This window comes from Mobula birostris, chromosome 5 (assembly GCF_030028105.1).
Source record: "Mobula birostris isolate sMobBir1 chromosome 5, sMobBir1.hap1, whole genome shotgun sequence".
Classification (NCBI taxonomy): domain Eukaryota; kingdom Metazoa; phylum Chordata; class Chondrichthyes; order Myliobatiformes; family Myliobatidae; genus Mobula; species Mobula birostris.
In genome coordinates this window covers 156,823,755-156,836,214 of record NC_092374.1, presented here as the reverse complement: position 1 = coordinate 156,836,214, position 12,460 = coordinate 156,823,755, and the positions used below count along the sequence as shown (strand labels likewise).

General features: G+C 37.0%; 1 protein-coding gene across 14 annotated transcripts in view; it reads right to left on the bottom strand.

The window, feature by feature from the left end:
* Positions 1 to 12,460, bottom strand: part of mycbp2 (MYC binding protein 2) — a 225,403-nt gene that overhangs the window by 170,768 nt on the left and 42,175 nt on the right. For all 14 annotated transcript variants that reach the window (XM_072258771.1, XM_072258758.1, XM_072258761.1 and 11 more), the window contains one exon: positions 9,354 to 9,596. In XM_072258771.1, the coding sequence (XP_072114872.1) occupies positions 9,354 to 9,596 (243 nt within the window). The remainder of the gene's footprint in view (positions 1 to 9,353; positions 9,597 to 12,460) is intronic.

Sequence of the window (12,460 nt, the reverse complement as noted above, 5' to 3'; positions counted from 1 at the left end):
GACAGTAAATCTTCAACAACAATTTTTGACCAAGGAATGGAGAGGCCGGAAGGTGGAGGTACAGATGCAGATGAAGGACAATCAGATGAATGCTCAATCGAAATGGGCAGGTGTTGCAAAACATTGCTCCTTCAGCTGCTGAAATTCACTTTCATCATAGGTCTTACAATTCAACTCCAATTTATTTATTATTTTTTTTTAAAAAGAAACTTTATTCTACAGCCAGAATTTAGTTTAAAACATGGGTCAATTTTGAGGCATGCAGACTTGATTGCCTGCATGCCTAGAAACCTGTACCCCATTTAACCCTAAACGTAATACCGGAAATAGACAGGGATTCTGGAAGAATCTACCAGAAGTTTAGATAATGCTGGGATTATATTTAATATCTTTTGGTTCTGGCTATAAGTGCTTTCATAGAAATTAGCAAATTTTGATGCTTCTTCTATCCTATATAAATCAATCCGCTGAGATTTGGGGGTTTGGGAGAGAAATAAAGATATTACTGGAGATAGTTTTGCATTTATCAAAAATGACACTAAATTGTAAAAGTTCCAAGTAAAATTTATCAGAGTAGATACAAGTTACCACATACAACTCTGCGATTCTTTTCTGTGTGAATACTTAGCAAATCTATAGAACTGGCAATAATTGATACTTTTCAAATGAACTCCAACAATGTACTCCGAATGTGATGGTGTAACAAGTCTATCGTTTATGAGAGGAGTCTATTCAAAGAACAATGGCTTGGACTTCTATTCCATTGCATTTTTAGTCTATTTTAATTGTTTGAATTTATTGTATAACTTTAAATTTTAATATTTTGATTCATTCTTACTAGGGCATCTAACCTGCTGACTGTTAAAAATATTCAATTTTGTGAGAGATTTTATAGCCCAAAAATCAGGAATAAGGCCAACCATCAATAATTAGGTAATCTAAGTGCACGTGTAGGATACATTCTGCCAATTTCCTCCTCTGTCTTCCACAGTCATTACCCTCAATGGCACACTGAATCACTGTTGAGGTAAGGGTTGGCACTTCAGCAACTAGGCATCACCAGATCCACACAACGCGTGTGTGATTACAGCCTGTCGCTAAAAGTGCAGAGAGCTCACTGCTGATCACAAGTTTTGAATTCCCCCCTTGTTTTTGATGAAGGCACAGTGTCAGTGACAAAACTGATAAAGATTGAGTATTTTCATAACCAGAATCCCAATTGTTTAAGCATCCATGAATGATATAGACATAAATATTTTAATATTAAATGTTTTCTAAATGCTTAAACTATTTAAATTAAGTTTAAGTTTACAACATTTCAGCTTATGTTTTGAAGGACTGTGAAGGAATTCAACACTGAAGGAATGTATATAATGGCATCTAGTGCTATGTAATAATTTTATTGTAGCTCGTGCTATAAAGAACTTAATTACACACTTCATGTGCAATAGCAACAAATTCACAAAATCTATTAGAATCAAAATATATTCAAATTCAATATAATACAGTCGCTCATAAGTGCCTGACAACATCACAACTACTGCTGCTAAATGGGGGCTACCCCTGGGAATCCCAAGGTTATTAAACAGCCCCACAGGCAGGGAAGCTAGAATACCAAATAGATTTTTATTTATACTCTGAGATAATTTGGTAAGAAAGTTGATATTATTAAAGCTTTGTAGACACATTGCAGTCTTTTCTCCACCAACCCTCATTTGAGGGGTCTTGCACTTCGGGTTAGGAATCACTTTGTCACAATTATGAATGAGTAATTAAAACATTGTACCTGTTAAATCACTTCAATTGAAAAGGGTTTCCACTATAAAGACCACATAAGGTCTTTACTCTGAATTCCACTATCGCTGAATTTCTATTCAGTTTTCAAAAAAAAACCTTGTGCACATTTGTACTGAACAAATGTTCATAATCTATCCTGATGTGGGCCACTGCAAAAAGCAAACAGATGCAACCTTTTTTTTACACTCTAAGAATAGCTTCAGATGGTACAAATCCTAGTTGCACCAATTTCAAAGACAGGAAACAAGACAACCAAATAAAAACATAGCACTCCCCTGCATCAGAATTTTAGCGTTAGCAATGTTGCAACCAGTAACATAGCAATGCTAAAAACAAGAATCTGATCTTCCTCAATCCTTCATTTTACTAAATCTTTTACACTTTTACAAAGTACCAATACTTTATTATTTCTCTACTGTCACTTTATGGATACACTGTCAATTAATGAGCCATCTTATGTATTTACATTTGTGCTTTTTAAAATTATAATTGTATTCTTTATCTTCTGTTTTATTTGGGTGCTGCATTGGATCCAGAGTAACAGTTATTTTGTTCTCCTTACACTTGAATACAGGAAATGACATCAAACAAACTTGAATCTTTGATATCTTTCTCCATAGAACCTAAATGGCTTCGAAGGGGCAAGGCACTGCAGTTGAACATTTAGTCTTTCTTATTGGCCTAAAACAACCATCTGTTTCTTTTTTTTCTAATGTGGATCTACCTCAAGAGATTCTCACTGTATAGATTTTTTTTAATCTACTGGAAACAAAGTAATATTTGAAGGAAATTTGAGCAATGAAAAATGCTGGGTCACCTATGAAATCAAATCACAATGGGCACTGAATAGAACTCAGTCTCATCACAGATAGCCCTGAAACCTTTAAAAAAAAACACAAGTATTATTCATAAAGAGGCTGAAAAAAAATTGCTAGAGGTCACTGGCTCTAGCACTAAGCAACATTTTGATTGTTAATAGAGTGCAATCAACTGCAACTGTGATGAACCAGGTTCCTGAACCTTGGAAGTATAACCGGATAAATAACAGTATACCAACAAACAACATAGACTTCCTAAAACAATAAACGTTCAAACCCTTGCCCATTTCAATTACATTTCTTATAGTGATCTACCATCACTACCAACAATCTCAGCTGATCATGTTACAAGAGGTATCTTGACATTCAGAAAAACATATGGTACATCAGTTTTTCAGAATCCACACAATATTTAAAACACCATTGAAACTTCAAGTGTTTAATTAAGCATACAAAATACTGATTGAACAATTGTTTGAACAGCTGCATCAATCTGTTACATTTTTGAAAAAAATGTGGACTACAGGAGGAATGGAGACAGGCTAATCCCTCTTGACATCAATGGATCTGGGGTTCAAACATCACCGAGGATCTCACGTGGTCAGTACATAATGGCTGTGTAGTGAAAAAAGCACAACAGCACCTCTTTCACCTCAGGTGGTTGAAGAGGTTCGGCACGAATCCCCAAATCCTAAGGACTTTCTACAGAGGCACAATTGAGAGCATCCTAAATAGTTGCATCACTGCCTGGAATGGGAACTGTACTTCCCTCAATCGCAGGACTCTGCAGAGAGTGGTGCAGACAGCCCAGTGAATCTATAGATGTGAACTTCCCACCATTCAGGACATCCACAGAGATAGGTGCATAAAAACGGCCCGAAGGATCATTTGGGACCCAAGTCACCCCAACCACAAACCGTTCCAGCATAAAAGCCAGGACCAACAGGTTGCGGATCAGCTTCTTCAGCAGGCCATCAGACTGATTAATTCACGCTGATACAATTATATTTCTATGCCATATTGACTGTCCTGTTGTACATATTATTTATTACAAATTACTATAAATTGCATATTCAGTTGGAGATGTAACAAAGATTTTTACCTCATGTATGTGAAGGATGTAAGAAATAAAGTCACTGTAAATGACCAAGCCAAATGGTCATGCATAGCAGAAAATGTCTCAGAACTACATAGGGAGAAATTTATGACTAAAATTACACAAGTGTGGCTTTGTTGAGAAGTCTTTCAAAGCACTGTCACTGCTGTTATTGTTTCATTCAAATCAAAATTTATTATTGGGATATTCAGTGACTCAGCTGTCAATATATCGATTGAGTTTACACTGTTTTGTGAAGATACAGTGCCTGTACACAAGTACTACTCAAATTCACTTTTTTTTTTTAAACCCAAGTGGCTCAATAATTTTTTCCTCATCAATAACAGCAAGACCTCAACCAATACCAATCTTGCAATACAAATTCTTTCAGACAAGAAACGCTCCAGGTTGAGTTCCATTCACTCTTCTCAAACACAAGAACCAGTAGATACAAAAACAGATAACTTATACAATAGGTGTGTTGTCTTTATTTTAGATCAACTCCACCCTAGCTTGGATGTTGTACAGGACAATAAAATTTCCACATTATTTGAATACACAATTAGCATGCTGTATCTCTAAATAAAGAACGGTGATATCAGTCCAGAGCTAAAATAGAGTATATGAATGAAACATCAGACAAGGCTATATCAGAGAGCAGTGATATGACATCACAGGTGAATTTGTAAAAGGATTCTAAAATCAATAGTCTGAGGAAAAAAGAACTAGTCTAGCTAATCTAAGAGTAAAACAATAAGGACAGGATAAAGACAGAAAACGTAGGAAGACGGTGCTTGGGACAAACATCAGAGGGCATACTTAACAAGTTAATCATACAAAATAAAGATACTGTACAAAATTAATAATAAAAATGAGATAGAGGAGAAAATGTTGCATAATCTAGGTCACGTATCAGCTGTGGAATGAAGAAAAATTAACATTTCAGGTTGTAGTTTTTGTCAAAACCATTTATTTTTTCCTATTTTCTGTTTTTAATTCAGATTTCTAGCAACTGCAGTTGTGTGAGTTCACTGCAGAATTATCTGAGTGTCAGCTATATCAAAACTAAACCGAATCAAGGTGACATAATGGATGTGAGGAAACACTGACCTTGGGGTTCAGAGCTGTATAAGAACACTGAATATTAAATTTGCAGATCTAGTTACAAACCATTGAATTATTTTTACACAGTCAAGGAATGAAATGTCTAAATCTGCAAATTAATGTGACAGGAACGGAACAGAATAATTTGTCTTAGTTCATGTGCAATTGTAATTATTCCAGGATGGGCAACAAAGCTACAGTGCCTTATTGGAAGGGTAGAAAGGCCTGTAAATTATACCTGGACACCAAAGATGCTCATAATGGAGAGGATATTCAAGGTTATTTTATGGCAGGTTGGGTGCTAATATGAAAGATCAGGACAAATTAAACTGGAGAAGAGTAAAGGTTACTGGAGCATGTCGAACTATTCAACGCATCAAGTATTTCTAAATTAACGAACTATATGCCTGGCTTTTTTTAAATCCTTAAAATAATAGATTTTTTGATGGAAAGTAAATGTAGCTGAAGAGTTCCTAACTTTGTTCCGGGTAATTGCAATGAATTTTGATGCCAAAATAGACAGGGAATTCTTGAATCTATGATCGAAGTGGCCAATGCAGGATATTGATAGAGTACAAAAAACTACATAGGTTTTCTGTCTCATGATGTTACAAAGACAGGGAAACAGAGACCCAACAAACAATGCATCATGAGGATACGAACATTATTAAAGACATCAGTAAACAAAACATCAAAATATCTGGAGACAGAACTAAGGTGTTGCCAGAATGCAGCTTGTTTGTGCTCATCTGTGAAAACAGCTTAATTCCTTCCCTTTAATGCCTCAATTTTCCTTTTCAAGATGAATGGGGCTCTGTTGGAGTCAGTGATCTACAGCTGCACTCAAACAGCAGTTCTATATAGTGTTGGCTCCCACTCTCAGGGCTAACCACACGGCTATTTTTCAATATCCCAACGACACAGCCTGGAAGATGCGCGCGCCTTCAGAGTGAGGTCCTGCGGCCAGGTTAATTCCATGCTGGTGTCACAACTGTGGCGTTGTGGAAGAAATAGAATATTGTGAACAGCGGATCAGCTGTCAGAGGACTCTGTACTCAGGTGATCATTTCTCTCTCTCATGATGATGGGGGAGTTTGCTGGTTTTTGAGTCGGAGAACTCTGAATAAAAGCGACGCAGCAGACTTTTAACATCACAATCAGCAAGTTGTTTTGTTTCATTGGTCTCCCCTCTTGTTGTGGGACAGATGGCACCTATCCGTCCCTTTATTAGGGAGAAAGAGACCCTGTGGCACGGCGAATTTTCCAGTGAACAATTAGTTTTTGTTGTATTGCAAATTATGGTCTCTCTTTGGGGGGGGCGGGGTGCTATTGCTTGTTTGGTAGGTGCTGATGCTTTCTATTGAAATAAGTGAGGGAGGGGTTGATGCTTTGCTGCTGCATGGAATGGGGGCGAGGGGGCTTTGGGTTCTAACATTTTACAGTCATTCATTCTTTGGGGTACTATTCTGTTTTTCATAGATGTCTGCAAAGAGCAAGAATTTCAGGTTGCATACTCTATACATTCTCTGATATTAAATGGAACCATTGAAAATAGGCCAGGAAACTTCAGGGTAATGAATGAACAGTACAAGCTAAGAAATGTACAGCAGAGCTTTGGATTAGCACATACATCAAAGTGGGAGCTCATTAAAACAAGAACTTGGAGGCAAACACCAACATGTATAAGAATGAGAACTAGACAAACTAATGAACTAACAAAATTTGCCCACAAAACGTCCGACAAGTTAACAGGAATTTTTGATCAGGCAACCTTTCATTAATTTCATGATATAAGGCACAACATAGAATACTTAAGCCACTTTTATCAAAAGTAAACAAGTTTATGATTTTGCCAAACTCAAATGCTACTTTTAAAAAAATGAGAATACGGAGAATTTCACTGAACCTAAACAGAGAAACATCCAAAACTAAAATGCTCTTTGTCTATTGTTCAATACAATCATGGCGGATCCACCAGCTTAGTACCATACTCCCACTCCTCAGAGACAAGGTGTCCAGAAAATGCATTCAACAACTTGGACCTTTCAGTTCTGAGGGTCTAACCTCTTGAAAGAAAAAAACAAAAAACTTCTGAGTCCTAAATTACCTACAGTTCAATACTATATCCCTAGTTCTAGATCAAAGAACATATGCTCCTTGCAGCCATCCTGTAGAGACACCCCTCATTTTTCTAAACTCTAATGAAATCAGGCCCAGTCAATTCAATTGCTATTCCAATGTCCATGCAGTCCCTTGAATGAGTCTGGTGAAGCTATGTCACATTCCCTCCAGCAAGTCTATTCTTTTAGAGAGAGATCAAAAATGCACACAATACTCTAAATCTACCCTCACCAAAACCTACTGTGCTGAAATAGCTTTAGATCTGGGGTTCCCAACCTTTTTTATGCCATGGATAGGCCCCAGGTTGGGAACCCCTGGTTTAGATATTAACACTTCCAACTGATTTTTCCATGCATATATCTTGCACATATTTTTATAATTTTGTTTATAGTACCATTTAAACAGGTCATCCAAATTACCTGTCAAACCACACAAGCATTTTAATTTAGTAGCTCTAACCACAAACCACTAGTAGGGATAAATATAATCTATTTCATGGTGATTTTTTTCAAACGTTATTTACAGTACTAAAATTATGGACTTTCCCTAAAGCTACAGGTTATGAGACCTTGATCAAATCTCACCACCTTACCACATAAAGGCCTCATTTTCTAAAACCAGCCTCTTCCATTCCAGTGACACCTACAAAACGCTGCAAGATCTCTTTCATCTCCACTATTCCACCACTATACTGTTGAAAAATATTAGCATATCTGGAAAACTAACCTAAACAAGCAGAGTCAGACTGGATTCCAAGGAGAAATAGTGCTGACAAATGTTTAGGAGTTTTTGAGAAGAGGAAGGCTCAACCAGTAGATTGAGGGGAATTAGATGATTGTGGGAACCTGCCAACATGCTGAATATAACCAACTGGTAACTAGGGCATCAGTGTTGGGCAATGGATACTGACGCTTATACACATTCTTCCAACGAATTTGGAAGATTTTGCAAAAACCCTGTTGGTTGCATCTGTGATGTGCCAGGTCTGAGAGCTATATTTTTCAAATACCCTTTTCCTCCATCAACCCAAGGACAAGCTGACTCATTGCAGGCAGTATTAAATTTCATCATCGATGCCTGCCTTAACCGAGAGATGGCCCTGAGATTCCTAAATTTTCAAACCGCTCTTCTAATTTAGATCTCTAGTTTTCTGTGGAGATAGCACACCAGGGATCAACCCTGGATCCTTGATAGATATTTCTCTCTATCACAAGGTGGTATGTATTTGATGTCCCCCTTACCAATACTCCATTTTTTGTGAGGTAGGTGTACATCTTTCCTCAGCAGACCTTCAGTTTTCTTGACATTGATTTCCAGACCAATTACTTTATAAAAAGCTCACAATATATTAATGTTTCTGAACATTTGCCAAGGTCTCAATATGAAACTGTAATATTAGAGGGTAATGTCAGGCAGATAAGGGACCTTGGTTTGTGTGGACATTGCAGGTATAGCACAAACCCTCACATACTTCTGAATATGAGTCAATAATGGTTTCGAGCCCAGCTGGGTACACCCAAACTCAAACACAGTCTGCAGTTTGAGGTCTGGATGATCTTGCTTCTGGAGAGCAATTACTAAATCTTGAGCAGTTATCCAGTATTTCCACTATAAGTTTCATTCTAACAAGTATTAGTGAGATAAAACACTGGTCCAACACGTAGTATTTCCTGTTGCAGTGACACAATACTCAGCTTACCAACAAAGAATGTATCTCTATGTTTCTTTTTCCAGTAGCTGAAGCAGTACTCCTCAAATCACCATATCAATTTCATTTATCTTGAGGAACAGCACACTGAATCTCACCACATGACTACTTCAAGAAAAAGACAGGGAATGCTAGCAGCCACCATATGTAGCCTTATAAGAGCCCAAGGATATGGAGGAACTGCAGAAAACCCTTAAATTTGGCCATTCACAGAAATTTATCTTCAGCTTCTATCTGTTTCCACAATGTTGTGAAAACTGCAGTTATGCAATAATTAGAGCTTTGGATTGTTTAAAATAAGGAAGTCATATCTGGATTTGAAAATTCCAGGATATTGTGGACTGACACCACAACAATTCAACATGAAAGCTATCTGATGTTTGTCAATTCAAATTGTTTACTAAAATCATTCAGGAAACAAAACCATCATTGTTAACTTATCTAGTCTGTAACAATTGCCATTGTAATTCTGGCCTTACACATCTGACTGTATGATCAGTGAACTGATTTGCCAAATTAAACACTTGATAAAACAATTACTGTGAAGCAAAGCAAATACGAAGTATTTCAATCAACTAAAGTATAAATCGACAGAGGGAATTAAATACAATCGAATTTTCAGTTTTATAAAATAAAGGACTTTTTTTGCCATTCATAAACAAGTTTGAAAATTTTGAATTGTAGAAAGCAATTTATAGAATCTTCTTACCCTGACTGTTCCACTGTAACCGGAACCAATTTTATACAGTCCATCTTTAGCCAACAGATACAGAAATGAGCCATCGCTCTGCAGTAGACACTGATCATCTTCATCTGTAAATACTTCCTTTAAAATCCATTTCTGCATTAAAGCTATCTTCTTTATTCCATTACTGAACCAGTCCTGAATTTGAATTTTTCCAACTAAAACGGCTTGCACACTCCTTTGAAGTGCATTTAGAATGGTTGGCACCTAAAAGCATGCAATAATGATTAATTAAGATGAATATTCACACACAAGTGCTTACAATCTAGAGTTATCAAATGAATAAGCAATGCTGAACCACTAAGGTGCGGTATTCAATTGATGCAAAAATCTTAAGTAACTATGGCCGTTAGCAGAAATATACAAGAACAGCCTACCTCACATCTACATTAAATACTTCCAATGTGAACAAAATGAAAGGGAAATATGAAGCCCATTAAAAATAAACTGATGAATTTTCTGTGGGGCTTATATCCTCATGCATATGCAAACAATTTTTAAAATAAGTTTTGCAATAAATCAATATTTCACATTTTAAAAAATTAATGCAAATGTCAACCTCATCATTAAACTTGATCCCCTAGGACAACCAGGAGCAACAAATAGAAGTAAGAGAACCCATTGACCGAATTTATGCATTACATTTCCTTCAAGAAACTGAATTTTGCCTTATCAAGGTAGTAACAGTTGCCTCTTGTATTTTGCCTTATGTACAATCAAAACGGCAGTAATGAAATACAACAGGAATGCTACTGTAGCCAAATATTGACAAAATAGGACACAGAAATATAGAAAAATAGGAGCTGTAGGCCATTTAGCTCTTCAAGACTGCTCCAGTAATCAAAAGAATCATGACTGATCTTGTCCTTTTCTCACAGCTCATTGCCTAGAAATACTTCTAAATTTTTCTTAAATATATTCAGCAACTTAGTTTCTATCAACACACCCATTATCCTGAGATTATGAATCCTCATCTGTTGACTCTCAGCTGAGAGAAACATAGTCCCTTGCATCCAGTTCATCTAGCCTGGTCAAACTATTGTATCTAAATGAAATCACTTCTCAACTCTGAAGGACGCAGGACTAGTCAAATCAATTTTTCTATATTTATACAGTCGGCCCTCCTTATCTGCGAGTTCCCTTTATGCGAGTTCAACCAACCGCGAACCGAGAAAACCCAGAAGTGCTCTTCCAGCACTTGTTGTTCAAGCATGTACAGACTTTTCTTTCTTGTCATTATTCCCTAAACAATGCAGTATAACAACTATTTTACATAGCATTTACATTGTATTAGGTATTATAAGTAATCTAGAGATGATTTAAAGTATATAGGAGGATGTGTGTAGGTTATCCTGGATCGGGGTCGAAAGAAAACCAGAAGTTCTCTTACTAAGCAAGTTGGAACAGGTACACCCGGTATTATTTAGCATCAGTTAGTCAAACGTTTGTCATAGTATATATTTTACCTTTCTATGCATATAAGACACTTAAGAAACATATGTTTCAGCACCGGGCTCGGGAACGGAAGTTCCCAAGTTCGATCCAGTGACAGACCGCTCCCGAGCATGCTCCCCATCCGTACCAGGTTGATGTGGAGGATCAAAAACCTAATAATTAAACCACTGTGCTGCTTAATAATAATTGTAGCTCTCATCGGGACAGGGCCTTTCTCACTTCATCCTTTAAAATTGTTCCGATCGTTGACTGACTGTAGCCTAATGCTTTTCCAATGACTGATGGCATTTCACCTCTTTCCGATCGCTTTATTATTTCCACTTTATTTTCAATTGTGATCATGATTATTTTCGTGAACAGAAATACTGCGGATTCCGAGCTCCGCCGCCGGGTCCTAATGTCCACCGCACTGAGACAGGTTAAATAAGGTCCGGAGTTCCGCTAGGTCCTAAGGTCCACCGCACTGAGACAGGCTGAATAAGGGACTTCAGCATCTGCGTTTTCTGGTATCCACGAGGGGTCCCGGAACCAATCCCTCGCGGATAAGGAGGGCCGACTGTATACAACTACCCTATCATCTTAGTCAACTTCCACTATGTATATCATTTTTGGTTATGGAAGCCAAAGCTACCCACAGCACTGTATTGCTGCAGCAAAACAAGTCACAGACACCCAAATCTCCACCTCCAGCACTTTCACCTTTGAAGCAATAACCCATTTTTGTTTTGCCTACTAAAGTGGAATAATTTCACATTTATCCACATTAGAATACACCCATCTATAATGTTTTGAAGCATTCTTGCATCCTCCTCACAACCCATCATCCTATTTAGTTTTGCGTTGGAAGTATCCAATTTTTTCATCCAAATCGTTGATATATATTGTGAATTCCTGCAGTCAGACAACTAATCCTTGGTCACTGCCTGTCACATTTAGAAATTCTACTGACCCATTTTCAATCCTTGCCTCTGTATTAACCCAAACCAAAATGCTCTAATTTTCCACACCAACGTTTGTAGGTCCTTATCAAATACTTTCTTAAAAATCCAAATATAGCTCATCCATTGGTTCGATCTTTTCAATCAGTTAATCCTTAAAAATCTCCAGGTTTGTTCCTGTTGACTTTTTCTAATCGCATACACTATTTCTTATAGTGTATTTTACCATGAAGTATATAGTAGCCTTTAGAAATTTCTATGCTACTTCCAGAGCCTTGAAAAAGTATTCAAACCCCACAACTATTTTCACATTTTACTGTCTCATTTCCTAAATTTAAAATATATTGAAATAGGAATTTTGAGCTACAAAATCTTGTGCATCATGTGGAATCAAAAGAAAAATTCCAAAACCTGTAAACAACTTGCTAAAAATTAAAAATCGGAATAGTGAGGCAGAAGAAGTATTTATCCTCTTTTAAATTACTACATTAACTTCCCTCAGGCACAATTCTGCATATTACCATAACAACTCACCCAACTGTTTGATTTAGAAAATTGGAGGATCATCTGTTTTCCTTGAATTCATAAGAATAAATACCCCCTTGCTCTGTAAGGTCCAACAGTGTGGTAGATTTTCATCAGACCAAACCAAAATAGACAAAAGAGCATTCAAGGCAT